We start from the raw sequence: 24833 nt of genomic DNA on the forward strand, positions 1-24833 counted from the left end.
AGTCCAAAAAACCGCCGGTTAATATAGAGTAACCGCCGGAAAAAACTGTCGGATTTCGACATTTTTCCTATAGTGTTGGGAGCTATGACTTATGAATCAGCTATAGCATAGCCAGCTTAAAATTATTGGCATAGATCCCATGCTTGATAATATTATGGGAGACGCTGAGAATAGTTGGTAATGAATAATCTCTCAAGGCTCAGGACTCCATAACTACGCATATAACATCTTCATAGTTTACTGTATTGAACGCCATAGAAATCATGGCCCACATCCTTTCCTGATTTTTCTCAAGAAAGTTCCTTTGATCTTTGGATTAATTGTAACGACTTGGGATTTAAAGTAAAAGAATTTTGCTTTTTCTTTATTAATTTTATCATTTCATTATTAATCAATACCCATTTATTTACAACAGATCAATCAAACATCAATAGCTGATTAATTGCATTAAAGAAAATAAATAAACAGTAGAAAAATATAATTATATTATTACTATTAATATTTACATTCTACTATAAACTTTATGACTCTAGAACATATATAGAATAGCCACCACTGAGAATACATAACCAGGGAATTAAAATAAAACCAAAATTATCATTATTTTCTATCCTCAAGCTTCATGCTCTTTATATTTAGTTAAAAGAATATCAATATCAATTAATGAGCATAAAAGCCTAGAAAGTAATGAAAACTCTATTATTGTTTTCCATGCAAGATAAAAGAATCAATATGTATGTTTCAATTCTAATCAATATCAATTATCACTTAATACGAGCAATAAAAATATCAAAAAATAATAATAAAATTAATATGATTAGTAAAGTCAAAAGAGATCAGTCAAATTATAAGAAAAATTAATAAAGATATCTATCACCCAACAAGCCATGTTAGTATGATATGCTATGTTGTTTCAATATTAATGTCAATAAGATTTTAATTATACCATCAATCAATTGTATTATCATGTAAATGCAATTAATCATGAATGTAATAACTTTATTGTGGTATTTTCATCCTTCCATTCTAATTATTGCCTAGATGAGTATCAATTTTAACCTAAGCTATCTATTAATGAATTAGTATTGATCAACCCTAATTATTCTCCAATTGGATAGCAGTCTTAATTTAAATCCAACTATGAACTAATTGGTATCGATTTTTATCTTCCACGTTAACAACTAGCCTTTCAACCAGCCTCTCTCCATTAGTTACATGCAAATATATACTACATTTTTGTAAATATATTATATGAAATATAGTAATTTATAAAGTACAGAAAAATATATCAAATTTATATATTATATATTTACTTCAAAAAATTATAACTTCTAATTTAACTTATAAAAATTCAATATATTTCTGTTAAAATGCTTATATTGATGATATATATCACATACCGAAAGTTATGAGGTAAAAATATGCTAAAAATTAAGATATCACAACTTTTGCAAGTTTTGATTAAAAAAATTCATAAATACAAAATACACAAAACTATTAAAATTAGAGATTTGATAATTATTTCTTACAATGAGACGAACAAATTTTCTTACATGATCAATAAACATAAATCATTATTCGGCCTCCAAATCTAGGCTTTTCTTTTCTCTCTCTAAAATTGTCTCTAGCTACATTCTCATGTATGTTTCTCTGTTTAGCCAAACGAAGGGAATTTAAAAGGATTTTAATGGATTAAGATGGAGAAAGAAATAATCGAGCATAAATCTAATGGATTAAAATTTATAAGGCTCAGGGAACCAATATTGTTAAATCATGAAAAATGTGTCTTAATGAATTGTCATATTAAGGAAGAGCAAGTTTTATTTTTCTTCATTAGTAACACTAAACATAACTCTCACTTATAATTCATCCAATATCCCATTTGTGTTCATATTCTTAAAATGTCATGAAGAGAATTAGAGCCGCACATGTATTTTTGTTAAGTTTGGGGTTATGACTTAGAATTGTAGTAGGTCAAGAGATGACATGACCATCAATGTTGCAAATGTAGAGACGCTAATATGCCGCCTTAAGATACCATAGGTTTATACACCAAGGTGATGGGTTGCTCAACTTGGCTTAGAACAACTATGGTTTGGGTTGATGATATTTCTAAGATGAAGATCACTTCATAATGCTATAACTTATCTCAAAATGTTGGGAGAGTTTTAAATTATCTTTTAATAAGGCTAGAATGACTGTCAAGGTTAATGAAATGTTACTATGATGATGGGGATGTCTTGTTAAGAAGATTAATACTCCAAGAAGTAATAGACATCCGTAAAAAGGCTCAATCACCATCTTGAGAATGAGATATGCACTGACAAGAAGATTATGAAACTTTATAAGTGGATATTATATGCCACAAAGAAGAATAAACACCTTATCGATGGAAAATGTTGAGGTTGTCACGATCCTTAAGATAATATTTATAGTTGTGGTTGAGAGGATTAGAGACTTTATTGATGTCCAGTTGAGTTTGTTATGAACCTAGGTGGTAGCAAGCATGTAAATGATTTACAAGAGCCAATTGCTTAGAATATGAGGCTTTGTTTGCCCCGAGAAATATGCTCAAATATAAAAGGTAGCTCAAAAATAAATTATGCATGTAAAGTTGATTTTGAAGGTTGTTGCAAGATAGAGTTTTATAAAGACTTGAGCACCCAGGCCTTTGCCCACAAATTTTGCCTTAAAGGAACAAGTTTTGAGTTCTTTTGCATGCTACAATTATGCATGGGATGACAATATATACGACTTGGATGTTTGCTTTGAAGGGAGGTGATTTCTTTTGTTATGGAGAATGGTGGTAGGTGCAATAAGATTAATGGAGAATGAAGACTATCGACATCTCTCTCTCTAGAGACAATGGTTCATGCCCTCCTCTTCATAAAGAGCACATCTATATTTTTTAAAGTACATTCATAAATCATTATAATAAATATCATTAACCTCCTAACAACTACTAATGATGAATTGACTATTGATTTAAGAACAAATGAAGATGATACTAAAAAAATATGTTTGACATAAAATATTGATTACTCTATGGATACGTCATTTACTAAAGTGTTTATTAAAGATGGCAATTACTCTCATGTGATATAGTTTATACAAATAAATAATATAATTATTTTTATTTTGCATATATTTAAGTCTAAATATAATAATTTACGCGATAAAGAGTACATGAATGCATATTATAAAAATAAAATTATTTTAATTTGAAATGGACTTGGAGACATATTTAGAGCCTGCTTAGTTGGATTTTGGATTACTTTATGATGTAAAATATTTCAAATGCAGGAGTTTTACAATTTTTGGTGTTTAGTTGGAATACAAAAATGATGCAAAGTAAAGTATAGTAAATGTAATGTAGAGTGAAGTAGTTTGTTTTGAATGTAAACCAAACTATTCCAATTTTGAATGAAAACTATTTACATCACAAGCTTTTTTGACCGCCCGCAGCTCGCCGCCACAGTCATCGCCAACCATCACCATTTAGAACTTTACTCTATATTCATTACTTCTAACCAAACAAAAATCATTCATTTGCATTTATTTTACATTCATCCAAACAACATTAAAGTATTCCTTTTCCCAAGATTTTAAAAATTGGATTAGACCAAACGGTTCCGGTTCTCATAATAATTCTTTTCGACTAAAACTTGCTGAGACCGGAGATAACCAGAGGTCAAATTGCTCACTCGGTGAACCCGGAACTATTTTTGGAAAACCAAGCGAAAGCATGAAAGCTGAATTTCAATCGTTTGATCTAAATCTAATATAACCTAAATCTAATAGTAACAATTTCTCACTTTCTCTTCCTTCGCCTAAACCCTATCCTGATTCCCGACTACTACAATCACGTTCAATTCTCCTCCCTCTCTTCATGAACTTCAACACTGCTACTCAGTCATCGCTAGCGGCCGAAGCTTTTAGATGGTTCAGGTGTGCTCTTTCCTCACCTAGCCGACCACAAAGCTTTTCATCCGAGAGGATTTCTGGAGTAAGCATTAGTCAAGACAAAAATATTTCACATCTAAGTTTTTTTTTTGAGTATTTCATTTCAAATTTATTTGTTAATGTTTTTGTTTTTTTCATTTACTCATGGTAGTGTACATTCCATCATTTATTCATTTTGTGCAAAAATCAATAGCTGTGAAAAACCCTAATTTTAGGTTTGTTCGTTTTATGCTTGTACCTTAGTAGCATTTGAGTTCAAGTAAGGGTAAAACTAAGTATAGTTGAGGGTGGGCAATTGAGAAATCTTGCCTCCTCTCAAAAATTTTTTTTGCCTTTAGCCGTCAAGCAAAAATTATTGTCCCTCATGCTCCTTGAGCCCTTCTTTTATTCTTTACTGTTAATAATCTATGTGTATTTATTTAGCCTTAGCTCTCATTTTTTCTTTTTAAATTTTAGCATGGTTGGTACTATTTCTAAAATAGCAAAGATAATTACAAATAGAATAGAGCATAGAATAGCCAAAATGAGGTAGAGACATTCAGTTCATGGATTTTGTCTATTAAGTTTTGTCTATTATTGGATGATAAATATAGGAGATAATTATTTAATTCTCTTAGATTTTTTGAGTTTTTTAATGGGAAAACTGAAGTGAATAATAAAATGTGGACTTTTGTTTGTTTTAAGAAATTATCTTTATAACATAAATATGTGATTTTATTATCTTTAAAAATTTTATGGTGTATATGCATTTATTGCTTATTGTACTTTGCATCAAGTTATTTGTATTCCATGTCTCTTATTTGATGTTAAATTTCTTTTCTTTTCATTTCATAGAAATTCATCTATTAGAGAAAATGAAATGTAGATTCCAAAAAAATTTTGCAGGAGAAATTATGAAGAGGTATGTTACTTAGAGCATCTCCAACCGAACGTCAAACATGCGTATGGCGTCGTTCGGTCGCTCCAGCCGAACGCCAAATCTCCCGCCATTTATTTGCGGGTGAACAGTGCGACGCCAATATTGGCGTTGCACTGTTTACCCACACTATTTTGCTCTCTCAATTTGAAAAACGTGCAAAAGAGAGAATGATCGTTACCTTCGCAGAAGTACTTAAAATGCTATTCGATTGGAGCAGCACCACGACATTTTAGAGTTTTTTTATATTTTGCCGTGAAAAATGGAGTTCTCCGTTGGAGATGCCCTTAATTCTTTATATCTTTAATTTTAAAAAATAATATATGTTGTACTATTTTACACATTTCATAATTATTTAATTAGTCACATGTTTAAATGCTTACATCATTATTACATCATTGATATTAAATTAAAATAAAATTAATATTTATTACATCATTCAATTTATTCGGTTCAATTTCAATTGAACCTTTTAATTCTTAATCACTCTTTCATGCGGTTCAATGACGGGTCCAATTTTTAGAACTAAGCCTTCTATTTCTTAAATATATTTGGGACAATTGTTTTACTAAACTGTCCAAACTAAGCCTATGGGGCTGTTTGGTATCGGATTTATGTTGGGATTTAAGTCGAATTTACGCTAAATCCAGCCAAATGGTTTTTGTGCGCGCGTTAAATCCCGGGATTTCATAAATCCCGAATTTCGGGATTTACGTCTTAACTCCCAGATTTACTAAATCCCTCGGTTTGGTGGATTTAACAGGATTTAGCCGATGAAGCACGAGAAAGGGAGAAAGTTATTTTCACAGCTAGCGAACTCCTGTTCTTGCTTCCGATCAAAATGTCGTAACTTCCATTCGGACTGGAGGGAAAGTCGTAGAAGGAGCGAAGTCGAATAGCCAGGAAGGAGCCGAAGAAGCGTCGCGTGCAATCTATACACCTGCGTTGTACACCTCCTGCAAAGCAACGAAGCCGAGCAACAACGACGAAAAGAGAAGATGAATGGCAAACCTAGACGCCTTATGTTATTATTGATTAACTTAATTAATATTATTTAAATTATTAATAATTAAGTAAATTAATTAAATAACTAATTATATAGTTTGTGCATAAATTAATTATCTAATTTAAATTAATTGTATAATTAGTAATTAATATTAAATATAATTAGCTTAATTAATATAACTTAAATTATATATCACTAAATATATATAATTAATAGTGTAAATAATAACTTAATAATCTCATTAATCATACAATTTAAATATCTAACGGCCATAAATCATGAAATATATTGTCAAACATCTTCTCATGTTTTAATACTTATCATACCAAATACTTTATAAATATATTATTTTTAAATGATATTTATATTTATAATTTTGCATTATTATTAAATGATCATATATTTAATTATTTATATTATATTAGTGATCATATATTTTTTATTATAAATTTATATATTATATTAAGTATTATTCTTATAAATATATTATTCTTAAATATATTTATATGTATAAAATTTTATAAATATTATTAAATGCTCATATGCTTATATTATATTGATTTTTATTTTATTTATTTTTAATAATATTATTATTTATTACGTCATCCGGTTCGACCTGTCGAATCGGTCAAACCGTGAACCTCTCCCTCTTTCGGTTCGTTGTCCGATCCGATTTTCACAACTTGGATAAATTCTGCTAAAATTAAATCTCACTTGTTGAGGATCAAATTGATGGGGTTGAATGTGCGCCAGCTCACTAACATAAGCCCCTCGCGCGATCAGTATTTCTATTCCGGTTCTCTGTTCGTCGGCCATGGCGGTTGCCGTCTTTCCGGGCTGTGCTGGAGCTAGCCGAGTGACCGCACATCCATGGATGCGAGCTATACGTTGTTCGTCGTTCTCTTCTCCTTCCCCATGTCCTCCACTTCCTCCTCACTCCTCTGTCGAGCCATCCACGTCGCTTCCGTCTCCTGAGTCCTCTTCCGCTTCCTCCTTCTTTCCGAAGCGAGGGAAAACACTGGAGCTCGTCTGCGAATCCCTCGCCTTCAAGGGAACGGGCGTTTGCAAGGTAGCCGACACGGGCTTCGTTGTCATGTGCGACCGCGCTCTCCCAGGCGAACGTTTCATCGGCCGCGTATCCCGAAAGAAAGGGAATTACGCCGAGGTCATTCTTCTTTCATTTTTCCTGGTTTATAACATAGATTGTGGCTAGCCATCTTGTGATTATATAGTTGTCTCTTATATATAATGCGGCTATCTTATATGATTTATGTTGTTGGACATTATAGACAAATATTGCTAGTTCGTCATGTAAGTATCACTAGTTGGATACATCCACATATCATTTGACCGAATTCAGTGGTTGAGAGTTGAGTTCTTTTGAGATGAAGCATTCAATTGATGACTTCTAAATGGGCCGCTTCTTATATTTGCATGGTTTAATCACGTTTTCCATTCATTGGTTCTTTGGACCAAGTTCAGGTCTGTAATTGCAACTTGATTCATTGATCTAGGCAAGTATAGATGTACATTAGTTCTTCTATTGCCTTAATTCTTTGATGGGCCTTGAAGATCAATAGAATGGTATTACTGACAATCCATGCATTAGGTGTTCTAAGCTTTGTGTCGTGTCAGATTTGATTAATAACATTGATTCATATGAAGCTGGATCCAATAAGATACGTCTTCACTTGATTCTTTAATTATTAGCATTATAAGCTCTTTTGTCATATTTATAATTTACTTCACTATTTGAGCTCTAAGAACTTTCCTTTATTATGAATTAAATTTCTTTTATAATGGAAAATTTGAAGGGATTAGGTTGCAAGCTCTTGGCTATCAATGGGAAGGGTAAGCAACTTGAAAACACCTTGAAGAGGAAGTCACTTCTACTTATGAAAGGTTCTGCATTGACCGAGGCATCTGTGCTCGAGAATAAGGCAGAGTTTCTAACAGCCATAATGTCTCTAATGATGAAGATTGACCCGCAAATGCAAGATTTTCTAATCATGCAATGGAGCATGAAGCAGAAGAAAAGTTGATGGATGATATTTTTGCATGAAAGATCATTGGCTTGAGGCCTTGGTTGTCATCTCATTCTCTATTCAAGATGCCATAAGGTTTCTAACTACTATGATGTCTCTAAGGATGCAATTAAAGAGCTTTTTTGGGCTCAATTTTGCATCTCATAGACGAGAGTTATGATTTCAAAGTTACTCTTTGCTATTCTTTAATTTGTATAGGAATCAATTTATGAACTTCCAACTGTGACTCTTCATTTCAATTGCTGCTGAAGCATCTATTTGGTGCGAATTTGATGAAGCGGTTGAAGTTGCAAGAATTTGGATGCCTATTTAACATATAGGTAAAATGAATGAGGAGGTGGTGGAAAGAAGGTCATCGTTGAGATAGTTGCTAACATGGGTGTTTATGTATCTAAAACCCTTGCTAAAGAAGAGGAAGTATAATCCTTGCCTTCTCAGAAATAAAATTCTCTAAAAATGGCGAACTTGACTTGCAAGTTAAGCAATAAAAAATTTGTGTTTGATAAGTGCCATTTGAGTCCAAGGTCAACCTGTTGTCATTGAAGACATAGAAAGTTTGTGAAAATCGTGGTGCTGGAATGACTGATATTGCTAAACTAATTAACACACTTCTTTGAGGAAAGAGAAATGGCAAGAATGAAAACTCTAGTTGACAAGCTTCTTTGGTTGAAGAATTCCAACAATAGTGTTGTAAAAAAAATCAACTTATTAGGTTTGGGCTTGGTTCTCATTTTGAGATCTTTCAAGTTATTTAGGAGATTTATCTTAGCGTACTTGACTATATAAAGGCCTATTATAACTAGATTTGCTACAACCTTCTTGACTCTATAAAGAATGTTGAAAGCAAGGAAAATTTTGAAAGCTATGTTCACTTTCACACAATGGTTTAGCTGTGCTTGGGTAAAGTAAGTTGAAGGGAAAGAAGTTAGGAATATTATTTTGAATGGAAGGTTTTGGCTAAGTGTTAATTATTCAAATTTTAAGGATGGCTGTTGCAAAGAAAAAGCTGGCTATGACTTCATTTATAATGTAATGGACAAGGCGAAGGAGTTTGATAGCCCTTAACTTAGGAGGGGATGAACATAGTTACAAGGATATTTGATAAATCATTGATGAGAAGTCGGAAATTTGGCTCCATTATCATATACATCTGTAGGATATTACCTTATTCTCCAATTTCAACTTGAGAATAAGGTGAATAGTATTGAGATCAAATTAGGTTTATACTATTATATGGATTTGTTGAAAGCTGACTCAACTGAGAGGGTGAGGATGATATGCAACTTATACCATTTAAAAATAAAAAAAGATTCTTTGGGATACAACAAGTAAAATATACATTGGTAAAATACCTCCTAGCAATTTTTAATATTTATTAGTTGAAATAAGGAATGATTCTCCCAATTTAATTTTTTTATTCAAATTTTGTTGAATGATGAATTCAGGTTGGTGATGACATTCCAGAATTAAAACAGTTTGTTATTAAAATGTTGAATGATGAATTCAGGTTTGCTTAATTTTACACCACTTCTTGTAGTGGATGGTGTTGAATAAGAGTGTAATTGAGTTGAGTCGAGCTCGATCCATGACTAATTTGAGCTCGTATTGTCTTGTTTACAATAGGTTCAAACCCTAGATCGAGCTCATATATTGAGTTTGAGCTCGTTTTGTCTACCAACTACGAGCTCGAGCTGTAGTTTCTCATTAAATTCGACAACCCTCTATGACAAAGATGGGATTGGTGCTTGCTAGAGAAGTGATTGACAATGTTGCAATTGGTGCTTACTGAGGAAGGTTCTGATGATGAGAAAATTGCTACCAAAGTTCGTTAGAGAAGGTATCGATGGGAACAATGACAAAAAAAGTCGTAATTGGAGCTTGCTGGAGAATGCATCGATCAGACTAAAGTCGAGGATTTTGTGGGAGGAGCTCACTAGAGAAGACATCAATATCACCAACAACACTTGAAGAAGAGTTTGTGAGACTTATGTCCTTCAATTTGGATTGAGATTAATCTAATGTAGGAGAAATTAGGTTTACTTGTTTATTTTGATTGAGTTAGTATCTGAACCAACAAGTTGAGTCTCATTAAGCTCAAACACAAACTTGTTTAATATTTGAACTATAGTATGAGCACAAGCTCGGCATGAATTCGTAGCTTAATAAGCTCAAATCACAAGTTCATTGATGAGTCCATTTCGAGCTAGCTTGTGAGCAGGTTAAGTTCACTTACACCTTAATGCTAATTACTATTGCAATCGAAACTTGCAACAGAGTATACGATGATTCTTTCAACTTATAAGATTCCCTCTCCTACTTGGAGTTGTTGTAATGCATTGTTCGCCCATCAAAGGTCACTGGGTGATGAGCTTGTCGGAATGTAGCTTTTAGCTAACTTGTTATGGTTGTCAAATGTCTAGTTTCATGTATCATGAGGATGTTTGCAATGTTCCTTAGGCTTCAGGGTGTAGGTCTCCCTAATCAATGCCACCTAATTGTACTCTTAGGCATTAATTTGACTATTTTGAAGTTCTAATAACTTAGCTAAAGTCCTAAGTGACTTATTTCTCAAATAGTAACAAAATGGTTCTTCATGAAACCCTTGAGTGAATGTAGCCCGGGAAGTACTTTCCTCCAGGTCTTAGACATTTAACATCAGTTATTGGAAGCGTGTGATGAATTCGAGAAGTGTTTCATTCAACTATTGCTTATATTCAAGATGCCCATGTGTACTTGAGTGGTTTCTATGTTCTCGCAAATTAGGTATGCATTTACTTCCTCAAATCATCATGGAAGTAATGCTTCCTTGTGGAAACTTTGATGTTTTTCTTTGAAGGTTACAAAAATAAGTCCGCAATTCATAGCTTTTGTAACTGCTAGTAAAGGGATGATGGATTTATGCTGATAATGCGCTAAGCCTAACCCTATCCTTGTATGCATCAATCATTGACTTGTTGAAATTTGGGGACAAGTAGCTCCTTTGCAATTTTCAGTGAAAATATATTAGTTAGTTGAGCACCACATTTAACCTTCTCTCAATCGACATCTAAACATCACTCTCTTAGGAAGAACAATCATTTCTGAATGATTTTGAAAAACGAGCCATTTGCAATTTGCGGTTGACGTCTTGACAACATATTGATTTTTGAGGTAGAGGATTGAGGAATGGTTTGCTGGAAGTACTCGAGAATGGTATAGATCATCTTGTTGAAGCCATCCTTTGTCTCCTAAGTTTGTTTGAAATAAAATAGTCGTTGCATTTCTTTCTTTGGGTGTTTATTTGCAATCGCCTGTATGACTCAACTTTCTTTTTGGTTCAAATCATGATAATAGAAAGGATGCTGGATTCAAAATTATTTGCTGGAAGCAGATTGAACCCTACTCAAGGCTACTAACCCTAATCAAGAAATGGGGGAATGGATTAATTGGACTTTTGAGTCTGATTCTTGCGCTCTCTTTAGTACTATTATAAGAGATCGTAATCAAGCTAAGCTGAGTGAGTGCATGTGTGAGAGAGAGAGAGAGTGCAAGAAAAAGTTGTCCCCGAAAGAAGGCAAAAAGAGGGAATGCTTCAAATTTGACGCATGATCCCCTATGAAAGAGGTAGGATTGAAACTACATGATGGGCTTTAAAGGATTTAGACCAATGCCATGGTGGCAGGACAGAGGCTATAGATGACAGTGTTGCAGCCTCTCATGATTTGGGTAATTTGGACAATTTCTATGGCCAAGTACTATGGTCGAGTATTGTTAGTTGGTCATTTATCGTGTATTATTAGTCGGGCACACCTTCTGCATATCTTTGATTGAGTTGGTAGTCAAGTACTATGAGCAGAATTCTTCTTAGATGATGACTTGTTTATTTACTTATGACAATCTCTGAATGAGTGACTTTCCAATCGTTGCATGGTTTAAGTTTGTTAACCATTCATTAGTTGATTGGACCATTTCCCTATTGTTATTTGATTTATCTACCCAGATAAATATGGATATACAACAAGATTTACGTAAAAAAAGGTGTAGGATTTAAGAATTTGTTAAGTCATCTTATATCAAACAAGTCTAGGGTTTTTCTACTTTTTTTTTGATACTTAGTGTTTTTCTACTTGGATTAAAGATATTACCAGTTTAATAGTTTTGAGGATTTAATGTTCCCAAATCGTACATAACTGTTTTGTTGCAAAATTTAGGTTGCAATTAAGCTAAATTCAACCAAGCAATTTTTTCAGATTTTTAAAAAATCCATTAATTTCATAAATTTAGAATTTGATGGAATTTGGCGGACTTTGTGGGAATTAAAAGCATTGCGTTTAAGGATTATTCTCATGCATTTCAAAAATTTTTCGGGATTTAACTCAAAGTATAAATATCGACAACCAAACAATTTTTAAGGATATAACTCTCCCATGATTTAATAATTCTACTTTGCTTAAATTAAATCCTACCTGCTTCTATACATCTAGTCCTTTCTTTGAATTAACTGTTTTTTTGTCTATTCTGTTAGTATAATGAGATAATTGCAGGTGACGAAGCTGAAGACGATCACCCCGCATTGGGATTTAGTTGAAGCGCCATGTGCATACGCTTCCTACTGTGGAGGTTGCAAGACCCAAAATCTTCACTACAAGGCACAGCTGAAGGCCAAGGAACTTCAAGTTCGAGACTTGATCATTCATGTGGGCAGGTTTTCCAGCACGGATTGTGCAAAAGATTGTATTTTCAAACCAATCGTACCCTGTGACATGCATTTTCACTACCGAAACAAGGTTTGTGCTGTTCCACCTTTTCATTACAGTTTAATTGGATGCCATTCTTCGTATGTGACCGATTTAATTTTTGTGTCTGTTAAGATGGAGTTCTCCTTTAGTGCTCAGTGCTGGGTGCCTAGCGATGGTCCCAGGGGGGGTCAGGATTTGATTGAGAATGGTTATGCATTGGGATTGCATGTTCCCGGATTTTTTGATAAGGTGCTTCATATTGACAAATGTATGTTACAAAGTGAAGCTACTAATAAGGTAATTCTTTTTATGAAACTGCTAATAAGGTATTTCTTTTTATGCCACGTGGAGCTCGGTGCTCTACAGATTTCCTTTATGCTGTTAAGCATAATTGTATTTTCAAGATATCATAGGATCTTATTAGGTTAGGCTAGTCTACTGTGTGCTTTTTTAAATGGGATTTAGTCGTGCAATGAATGTTTTTTTATCATTATTTTTTTTTCGTCCATCTTAATGGGATTTGTTCTTTGGTATTTGGCCAAAAAAACAATTTAAATTTCAGCTGCCTAAAATTCAGTGAACATGATGAATTTCTGCGAACATCATTAATTGTTCATCAATATTAATGGTTTGTTTGTATCAGTTGATCATTTGCTGCTAATTTTATAGGTTCTAGCAATTGTTCAAGATTGTTGGAGAGATCCAAGTCTTGGCCTTTCTCCCTATGATGTGCATACCCACCGTGGATTTCTTAAACACTTGATGCTAAGAACTGGAAGGTGAACATTGCTCTGATCAGTTTTTTAGGTGCATATAATAGTGACTGCATACCTGTTATTCTATAGCCATAATACCTCTATTCTATCTTAAAAACTTTGAAGTTTATGGGAATTTGAAATTAAAACTGTGTGATCTCGTCAAAATTTTCTTTTCATGTTGATATTAAATTCCCTCTTCCCAATAAAAAATTCATTGACCTTTAGAAACGTTTTGGTACATGTTCCATGTTTGATTATATGCTCTTCAGATACCTACTTTTCTTTGCGCTTTTGATTATCCGTCTTTTATTCTTTCAAGCTCCAGTTGATATTGCAGAGTTGAAAACGATGATCTTCCTTACTTTTAATGTTACATCTAGCCCAAGTATTGGCTGATTTAGCCTACCTATAGTTATAACTGTTCCAATATAGCTTGTGTAGCTGCCCTTCTGAAATACTATTGTCATGTCGTGTGCGCATGGAGGATTAAATTGGGTCTAAATGAAAACTCGTAACAATTTTAAGTATAACTAACCAAGTATTTGCGAGTTTGAGAGTGTATGCAAGTATTTGTTGCCAGAAATGAAAATGCAAAAGTAACGGGATGTAATAGAAGAAGAACAAGTCAGAAACACAGATATTAAACATGGGACATTTTCTATATGCCAAATTTGGGGAAATTTTTATTTTCTTAGACCATTAATATGTAATAACCATTAAAGCTTTTTTGATGCTGTGCTTCTCTTTTGTTTAGTACAAAATTGAACCTCAAAATTCTCATAGAGATTCACATATGGATGACAGATGTAATCAATTTGGCTCATTCAGAATCTACTGGCTTTGAAGGAGTGAAACAAATATAATAATCTTTATCTTACTGATGTCTTACCAATCTTTCAATTTTTTTGTTTGGAAACAAGAAAATGTAAAAAGCGTCATTTCTTGGAACACTAACAATAAATGTTATACTAAAATTTTGAAATTAATCCAGAATTTATTTTATTTTTGTTTTCGGGCATTTTAAAAAATTTCATGCTATGATGTAACCCAATTATAGTAAGAAGTAGCAAGGGTTTGCTAGGACATTTTGGTAACTGACATGCTACAACTTAATTTGAATGTGATAAAAAGTGGGCAATGGTGGCCGGGTTATTACCCAGAAGTGACGTGAAGCAACTTGATTGTTGTGAAAAGTAGGCAATGTTGGCTAGGACATCACTCACAGATTATGCACTGCTTTAACATTTATTTGAGTGGAAAATAAGCAATGATTGATTAGGTCAAGGGTAAGTTTTGATCCGCAGCAACAAATTTGATGACTTAGAAGGGGTATAAAAGAAAATTGTAGGACATAATGACTATAAAAGAATAAATATTATTTGTTTGCGAGAAACTAAATGGTAGCAGGATCAAATTTTTAGGAAATTGAAGTTATTGTCTTTTGAAAAGGTGGGAAATAAGATTAAAGTTTGGTAGCACTTGTAGAGTTGAAAGATAAATTAATGAAGTGAATAGGGTGATTGTTATTAGATTATTATCATTGAGGATATTATAAATGTGGTTAGTGTTTGTACTCTTCTAATTAGATAGGAGGATAGTTTAAAAACCTAATTCTGCTAAGAGATGGATGAATTATTACGGTATATATCTTAAGCAATAAGAATATTTATTGGGGGTGTCTTAAAGGAATATATAGGTTCTAATATGAGAGGCTTTGGGAGGATCTGTAAGCTTATGTAATAGAAATACAAATGTAATGAGGGATGCTTTGTTTGATCTCAATGATATGCAATTATGAATTCGCATTGCAAGAAACTGGAATTCCAATAGACTACTTTCACAAGTGGAGCCAAACCACAACCAGATCTCTTATTATTTGAATGAAAGAAAAATCTAGGAGAGTTTTTGACCATCTAACATAAAGTAGTAGTCATGGATGTTTATGTTGGGAATGTAAAGAAGTTGATTTAAGGAAATTATTTTCCTATGATTAGATAGTAAAATTTGTAAGGTAATAAATTGGTAATCTTTGCTTAAAAAAACTTAACGTGGGATAAGAGTTATTTTAAGGAGAAATTTGTAAAGTTTAGAAACAATTAATTTAATTGTAACGAGAGTTTGTGGTGGATTAATAAGTTATAAAACATTATTAAAAAAGAAATGTGCTTTTAAAGAGTAATAAAGTTAAATACTACTAAAGCTTACGAATGTTGAACTTCGACAGGAACTTCTCTTGAGCCAATCACATGGTTGGCATATGACATTCATTGGGAAAATAATATTAGGAAAGCATCTAAGTTGAGAAAATATATATTTCCTCATAGTATTTGTTATTCTCCCTCTTATTTATTTCCTATTGAATTTATTATGTGTGCCTATTAATATTCATCTCCATTCAATGTATAACATTTTAAAGTTTTAATATCAACAAGGTATATGTGCTTGATATTAAGGCTTAGTCATCCTATTCATGCCCACCCCCTCTTACCAATCATCCTGTTCATGTACTCACCCGATCTCCCACCATTCATGTTCTCGCATGCCATTAACTGACCAACTAATGCTTGCATTCGATTTCCAACCTTGCCCGATCTTGCCAACCCCCACATAGATCACATGCTTGTTCATCCTTGCAAAAGCATGCTTTGTGACCCTAGTCTCACCACTTCTTCCTACATGCTCTAGCCTACTTCGCTTATCCTACTCCTAGATCATTCGCTCACTGTGACTTAGGCTTCGTTTGGGACGGCTTTTTTATTGCTTCTTAAAACATCTTTCTAGTTTAAAAATTAAATTTTTTTACTAGAAAGCGACTTTAAGAAGCAATAAAAAAGCCGTCCCAAACTAAGGCTTAGTCACTAATCCTTCTATAGCTCATTGCATGGACATCTCTTCTACTTTGGACTTTATTTTTATAACATGGTTTGAGTACCTCTTAAACTCTATGTATATTTCTCTTCAATAACATGACCTTTGTTTTAACTCATATTGAGATGAAACCCTCCACCATTGGTACTATCATCAAACTTAATGGTACCATCTATCTCTTGTTATAGACGGTCTTTTGTTTTGTTGTATGCTTCTCCAGGCAATGACAAGCTTCTTGGGATGGCTATATGCTTCTCGAGGAATTTGCATGCTTCTTGAGATTGTGACACGTTTCTCGTGGCAGTTGCAAGTTTCTTGAGATAATTGCATGCTTTTCGAGATTGTTGTGTTCTCTTGAGGTAATTGCACACTCCTCGTTGTGTAGCACTCAAATTTGATCTTTTTTTAATGCATGCAAGATTTGAAAATATTTTGATTTCATTTGTTTACATCAGTGTCTGTCATCAAAATGCTTGCCAAGTCTTTCACCTTCTATTTGTTTGCTTTTATATGTTATGGATATGATGGCGTTGAAAGTGAGTTACGATCTTTGGTGCATATCAAGATGTGATTGTTTTATCTTTTTACAAATTTTATATATTTATATTTTAACAAGATGGGTCTCACAAAAATTCATTTCTTCTCCTATAAATAAGAGGGCTTACGTGTTGATTTTCGTATTCAAACTCTCATTTGTTGCGTTGTTTTGAGTGTTTAAATGGGTTTTGAGTTTGGTAGGGAGGTTTTGTTCTTGCTTGTAGGTGAGTTGCAGAGTTTATTATAAGTCTCCTGTAAGTCCTGTCAAGTTCTGGTTTATGTTCATTTCATTTGTTCCAATTTATTTATTGTTACAAATTTTAGGATAAAAATTGTTTTTTTAGTGCTTAGGCATCTTGTTTTAAGTGTTCAATTTTGTTCTTTGTACTTCTTATTCATTTAGTTCACATGTTCATATTCAAAAAGTCCCTTCTTTCAAATTTGTTCATTGTGAATTTATGTAGTTTCCTTCCATCTTCCCCGCGTATGAGAGTTCTTCGTAAGTTAGGCCTTCCCACCATTCTTAAAATAGCATGCATGGTTGGTATCATTAGAAATCATGGCCGAGGGATCTTTTATCCCACCACACTTAAAGAGTGCATATAGGCCTTATGTAGCTACATGAGCAAAAACGTGGAATTTCTCTGCTGCATTAAAAAAATGCGCATACATATTTATTTTGTATTTTTCCATCGCATTGGAACAACATATATGAGTACTTAATTTTGCAGTTTTGTATTATACCATATGCGCGTGGCGATGACGATGACGTGCGACGGAACAAAAGTTTTCTCTTCTTTAAAAAAAATACTTTTTCTTCTCTTTTTTATCTTTTTACCAAGAGAAAGGAAGGAAGAGAGGGAAAAAAGAGAGGGAGGAGCTAGTGACAGATAGGGAGATATAAAGAGTGCTTTCTTTATTTAGAAAGAGAGAAAAGGGGTGGACAGAGTAAGAAGGGTTTGGTGAGGCTTCGAGTGTGGCTGGGAATAGCGTGCGTGGGGCGGTGCAGGAGTGACGAGCGATGTACTAGGCTTGGTTGATGTTGCAAGGGCTTCGTGATGTGAATGTGAGGGAGAAGATTGGAGTTTGAGACTAAGTGGAGGTGAGTCAAGAAAGAAGAGTCGAGGCTTGGGTTTGATAAAGAGGAGTTTGTTCGACTTCAAATTGTGCGTGCGAGAGACAAGGGCAGAGAGGGGGGGGGGCACGTTCCCCACCTATTTTTTTTTTCTTGGCTACAAGTGATATAAGAGATTAAAGCAATTTTTTTATATGAAAAATAAGAGTTTGAGGTACAAATTATAATTATTCAATCACGATTTTTACTGCATGTAATATATTCATAAAAAAATAGTTACAAAATTTATTGATCAAAATTTTTTGTCAAAATGGATCTTAAAAGTATTGTATTTATTTTGAGATATATGTAATATACATTTTAATTGAATTTTTTTATGTGTTGAATTCATTTTAAAGTAAATTTAAGTGTGGAGGATCAGTTTACATAAGAAAATTAGCATTATTTTCATAAAAAAATATGATTTAACATGCAATAATATGCTCTAGGCTTTGTTCAGAATAGTTTTCTTACTAATTTTCACAATAACTTTCTTATAAAAATTTTTACTCTAGCTACAATATCATATCTTACGTTCAAATGGAGACCGTGTTGACGAATATTTTTGCACCGACTCGACCCCGATCGACTCGATCGATCGACGTCGAGAAATATATCGTATTCTTATGCCGTGCCCAATTATAAAATATGCAATCCGTTCGAGAATACAAAAATTCTCCAACAGACCGCTCCAAAATGGCTTGCTTTCCCTCGACCCAAACGGCCTGCTTCATTTTCTCCTTCACTCCTCTCACAACTCGCGACCTCGAGCACGGCTTTCGGTTTCTTTTTCGCTCCTCTCCCGCATGTTATTTGCATTATTAATTTTGATCTTACAGCTCCTCTTGGCTCTAGTAATAAGACAACAAACGAAACTATTTTAATGTATTCTAGCATTTCAGCTGAGATGGCAAACCGCCGGAAAATTGACTGCCGGAAAATCGCCGAAAAATTGACCGTCTGAAAACTGTAGGAAAACCGTCGGAAAATTGCGCCGGCAATGGATGATTTTTCTGTATTGTTTAATTTAGGCCCCCTTGAATAAAATTTATGGCTACGCCAATGGCGAGTGAGGATAGGGAATTGTGGTGTGGAGAAATGTCATAGAGGAAATGACTGGGACGTGAGACTTAATGCAGCATTGGAGTAGGCGCAATATGAAGTCGGCATGATTTTAGAAGTTTTTTTTATGTTGATTTGAATTTTTTTGGAAAGACAAAATGCAAAAAATTGAATCCTCATGCATCTCAAAATACTTGTCATTGCCTTGCCATTGAGAAATTTTGCGTTTCGCCTATGTGAGGTCTAGGCAAAATGGGTGCCCTCTATATGTAAGTTTGACATTCTGAAAAAGTCGGCGACTTCCTTTTTGCGAATGAATGAAGTTCAAGTAATTTTTGCAGGATGTCGCATCCATTGTTTGACATTTTAGCCGCGATTGACTGAATTGATTGGGAGTGATGCTTTCTTTGGTATTTTTGATGTTTAAGATGCATTGGCATAATCTGTTTCATAAACAAATGATGTTTGACCGACTTTGATTATGGTCGATATGTTTGGGGGACTTCAATTGTGATTGACCAAATTGGTCTTGGGAGGTGCTTCCTGTGGCAATTTTGATGTTGTGGATGCGTTGGCTCAATCCATTTTGTGAACATGTGACGTTTGGGCAACTTCAATTGCGGCAAGGCGTTTTGAATTCATTTCACGTGACATTGCGTCCATTGTCTATTGTTTTTAACATGTTCACTTGAGTTGTTCGCGAGATGTTTACGGATGCCAACAATCTTCAACAAAGCTATGTGGTATCATTTTGTTTTCTTGCTATGTAAGAAGTTTGAGCTAATAAATATATTTATACCCAAATTGAGGGAAAGTGTTGAAATGTCTCAACAGATTAGGAAACATTTATACTAGGAAATGCCTCAGTTAAGGAATTCTACATTTTATTCCCTCGTAATTTTTTGTTCTCCTTATATGTTTTAGAATACATGCATCCTATAGATCTATAAAAAGAGACCTTTGTTCAATGAATAATATATCAATGCTTTTCCCATCAATAGGCATTTTGATCTAGTCAACATTAGGCCATAATGGACTATCTAAATGGATTTATTTATACTGATGAACTGCAAGCATCATAAGAAATTGGAGAGACAACTCTTTTGTATACTGACATTCATCATTATCAACTGTTTTCTTTTTCTAATTTTTTAATTAGAATAATATTAGTTTTGTCTATTTGCACAAATACCTTTGGGATTCTAGGTTAATAAGTAGATTTCAATAAGCATATCTTATTGATTTGGTATGGAACTAGAATTCTAATAGTTGGAGGCAAGATATTTGGATAGTATTAAATAATAACGATATAATAAAGCTAAAAATATCCAAAGAGTGTAGTGATCAAAGCAAATGGTAACTAACTTTTGATGATTTTAATAATATTTGGTAAAGTTATGAAAAAATATAATAAATTTTAGGCTTGGATAAAGTTGGATTTATTATAAGAAAATATTATAAGATCTTAGTTAAAACTGAATGAAAAAGATTTTTTTTTTCAAAAAATAATTGGGAGAGCATAATGAACAAAATATTGAAGTATATTATAAATTGGTCTAAAAAGTTGAATGAGGTTAACCTTGAAGAAAATGTATAAAAGTAAGGCTTTAAGTCTAAGTGAGACGTTACTTAAATTTGGAGTGCAATTGGGGAAACAGTAGTTATTTTGTTTTTATATATTTTCATAGAATTTGAAGACTTAGAGGATAGTGAATGATTGGAGAAGTAACATTTTTGTACAACTTTAGTGCAAAGGAGTTCGTGTTTTGATAATGACAGAGGAATCAAATGTATGAATCATAAAATGAAGTGATGATAAAGAATAATGGAATATAGACTTAAAAAAATAACATTATTTTTGTAGAAGAAAATTGATTTCATACTAAGTAAATCTATCATGAAAGCAATTTCTTCTGAAGGAAATTAATAGAAAAATATAAGAGTAAAGATTCATATGATTTAGATTAATCTCGAGAAGACTAATAGTTGGTGTGAATTAAGGGATATTTCTATATGTTAAATTTTTATTAAAGTTATAAAGATATATATGATGGTGCATTGAGTATTATTATAAGTATTTGTGAGGTAATTAAAGAATTTTCAATTATAATAATATTATATTCATGAATAACATTCATTATGTAATTTTTTTGTACTAGTTATAAATATGTTTACAAAGGAAAGTGATGTACCTTAGTATATGCTATTTATAGATGAGATAGTTCTAAGATGTAATAAGAGGAAAGTTAAAATAATAGAGAAAATGTTTAGAACATAATGGGCCGAAGATTAGTGTAATTAAGTTTTGACTATATTATATGTAAATTTAGTTTATGTAATAATAATCATAATTAATCAATATTATTAGAAGGTGAAGTGATACATAGAAGGGTGAATGGTTAGATTGAAAAGGTAAGAGGATATCACAGGACAAAAAGATAAATTTTATAGAATTTTAATTAGACTTGCTATGCTATATCAATTTGAGTATTGATAGTAAAAAGAATTATTAAGAGTTGAGCGTGACAAAAATGAGATGTTATAATACATTTGTGATAAACTTGTTAAATCCCAGCCTTTCAATCCTGCATTAATGCCACGACTGCAAGTAGCGATCCGTTGGAAGCTCACCTTACGTTGTGTGCCTTCCTTAGTTAGGCAACAAAATTAGGAAGGATTATATTACCTTTTATTATGTAGTTATTTGTTTCCTTATTTAAGCATTTTGTGTAGTCTTTAAATAGGGATGATGTTGAATACAGTTTTAAGCTTTTCCCTCTCAAACTCCTTATTTCAACAAAACTAAAATGGATAAATTAAGGAATGATTATATTGAAGGGATGATATGAGGCTTATTGAAGATAAGTAATTAAAATAGAATTATATTGTTTGTTTATGTGCAATTAACGGTATAATCGACACCATTTGAATTGATAAATAAAATTGGTGATGAAGGATTATAAATGAAAAAAATGGTTAAACCTAAGATAACTTGGTTTGAGGTCGATTAAAATGATTTATGAAGAATAAGTTTAATATAGATAAAATTTGGCTTCAAATATTAGGAATTAGCTATTGGAGAATTTTATAATTCTCAAACGGATTGCATACTTTATGATCAAGTATGACATACGAATGATGATATATTACTCCGAAGGGTAAAAATAACATTTTCTTATGGACTATGATAAAATTTACAATTTTAAACAGAGATTCCTCTATTCAATGTTTGGTTGAATGAGGTTTATTTATTCTGGGGTACAGACGTCCCATAGGGGCTTGCCCTTATGGTTAATTATATCTTAAGCTTTGATGCTTGAGAAGACTTTTGATTAAACTAGTGGTTTTCTTGTTTTGAAAGTCATTTAGATATTGGCTAAAGTTTAATTTTTGAAAATCCGTGAAAATTTTGTTTAAAGGGTTTTTGACATTTAGGAAATTCAAGGAAGAAATGATTAACTTGAGATTTTGAAATGAGAGCCAAATGAGGTGAAGTAGGAGCACTTGATTATGAGAAATCTTGGAGGTGCTCGGACTATCCTATATTGGGGTTTATATTTTTGAACTCTAATTTTGTTTGAGTTGATCATTTTGATTAGAAGGTCGGGGCTTACATTCCAATAACACATATTCGAGGAACTGCCCGGAAGGTGAGTACTTGTATGGTGATTGGATTCAACTATTGCCTCGGATCCTAAAACTAAGGTGAGGACTACTGAGAGATAGTATCTCGAACCTAAATCTAATGGAATGTAAAGGGACTTACAAACTACGCCTCACATGAGGAGGCATAGCCAGCCCGACCCTGGATTTATTGCCCTGCCTGGAAAGGGCTACAAGCTAGACCTAGGTAAACACTTTTAAAATGCCATGTTTTTTTGTCTCAATGCACAAGAAATAGGGATTATAACTTGGGTTTGAGGCCAAGATGCCTAATAATGATGGGTATGCATATACTAACTCACAAAGAAATAGACTTTTTGTTATCTAGTCTTTAAGTAAAGGCTTTTCTACGTGTGACACACTTTTGGCTATGCATGATTGTTTTTGAGTTTTGGAAAACTTGGCTCCTTGAAAGAGAGCAATGCAATTTTCTTTTGTTAGAAAATCATGAAACCTAAATTGATTTTAGGTTGTTTACATTTTAAAGGGTAGAAATCTTAAATTTTTTTAAGAGCCTACTATATGAAATAGTCCAGGCCACCCCCAAGTAAAACAAAAAAAAACCTAGGAAAAAGCATGCTTTTCTATTGCACACATAGTAAATAATCAATACATGTGAGGAAATGTAAATCAACTAAAGCAAAAATGTAGGTAATGTCCCAATTATTACAATTAAGTTTGTCAGCTAAGTTGCCTGCTATTCAATGATGCACAATTATCTACCTAATTTGAATTAAGTAAATATAGAAGCGTGAGATGTAAATGTGGATTATAAATCACAAGGAGTTTTCTTTGAACTTTTGGGTGTTCAAAGAAAGATGTTCACTCACTTAACTTGAGTCAAATGGACGAAAAGATCTCCTAAAACTTTTTGAATTGTAAGAGAGGGATGTGTAGCATGCAACTTGAAGGTGTGCAAACTAAGAATGAACCATTGAATTTTCTCTTCAATGGGAGATGATTATCTACCTAGTTTGGTTAGGTAAAAAGGGGAAAAAGTACAACTTAGATGTTGCAACTTAGGGAAATCTCTTAAACATTTGGAGTTCAAAAGGATCTATTCATTTGCCCAATTTGAGACTAAACAAATGAGATGAAAGAACTCAAGGTTCAATCTTAAATTCAATTATTTTACAACATGATGTATTTAGGATTTTGAGGGGATCCATAATACAAAACATGAGGAAGATTAAATTTTCTACTACAATTTTGAGTTATAGGAGAAGGGAAAGAAAGTACAACTTGGAGGTTGCAAATTCAAGAAGTTTCTTTGAGCATTTGACATTCAAAAGAAGAGGTACACTTTCATAGTTTGCGTAAGGAGAATGAAAGGGGATTATGCAACTTAGAGGTTGTAGATCGGGGGAAGCTCTTTGAACATTAGGTGTTCAAAATGAGATGTTCACTTGCCTAACATGTACCTAAGCAAATGAAAGGGAGGAGCTCAAGGTTTGATCTCAAGCTCGAGTATTTTATAGCATAATGTATTTAGGGTTTTGAGGAAATCTATAATACAAAACATGAGGTGGATTAGATGTCCTCCTATAGTTTTAAGTTGTAGGAGAAGGGGAGGAAAATGCAACTTGGAGGTTGCAAATTCATGAGCATTCTTTGAACATTTGATGTTCAAAGAGAGATGTACATTTTCCTAATTTCTAGTCTTAGGAGAATAAGATAATTTCCTACAGCTTTTGAGTTGTAGAAAGTGAGAAATGAGATGCAACTTATGGGCTGCAAGTTGAGGGAAGTCCCTTGAATATTTGATGTTCAAGGAGAAATGATCATTCACTTAGTTGGGATTGAGTGAATGGAGATGTAACTTGAAAGTTACAAAATTTCATGAATGTTCTTTGAATATTTGATATTCAAAGAAACAAAGATCATTCATCTAATTGAAGTCAAGTATGTCCTGAGTCTAAGCAGGTGATGCAATCAAAAATTTGGGAGAGGGACCCAAATTTTTGATCACAAAAAAGAAACTCTTTCTAAGAACAACATAAAAATACTCAAAAGACACTTTTTATATTATATAAAGAAACTTACAAACATAGACACTTACTTGACGACACTTACAACTTTGAAACTTACAAATGACTCAAACAAGACACCCTATAGTTGCTTCACATAGAGAAGAAGGATACTGATGATTGTTAACTTTAGGTTCAAACAAATTGAAAGAAAGA

At 33.0% G+C, this 24833-nt stretch overlaps 1 protein-coding gene across 6 annotated transcripts in view; it reads left to right on the top strand.

The window, feature by feature from the left end:
• Window positions 1-6607: 6607 nt before the first annotated feature.
• Window positions 6608-24833, top strand: part of LOC110107900 (uncharacterized RNA methyltransferase BH0687) — a 48969-nt gene continuing 30743 nt past the window's right edge. For 5 of the 6 annotated variants that reach the window (XR_002304412.2, XR_002304413.2, XR_002304411.2 and 2 more), the window contains exons 1-4: window positions 6608-7050; window positions 12454-12696; window positions 12781-12945; window positions 13318-13427. Coding sequence is in view for 1 of the 6 variants with exons in the window: in XM_020838342.2 (XP_020694001.1) it covers window positions 6700-7050; window positions 12454-12696; window positions 12781-12945; window positions 13318-13427 (869 nt within the window). In the remaining 5 variants the exon portion in view is untranslated. Of the gene's footprint in view, window positions 7051-7699; window positions 7971-12453; window positions 12697-12780; window positions 12946-13317; window positions 13428-24833 lie in introns of all 6 variants that reach the window. The other variant, XR_003700581.1, reaches the window with a different exon arrangement.

The sequence above is a fragment of the Dendrobium catenatum genome, unplaced genomic scaffold, assembly GCF_001605985.2.
Source record: "Dendrobium catenatum unplaced genomic scaffold, ASM160598v2 fragScaff_scaffold_488, whole genome shotgun sequence".
Lineage (NCBI taxonomy): Eukaryota > Viridiplantae > Streptophyta > Magnoliopsida > Asparagales > Orchidaceae > Dendrobium > Dendrobium catenatum.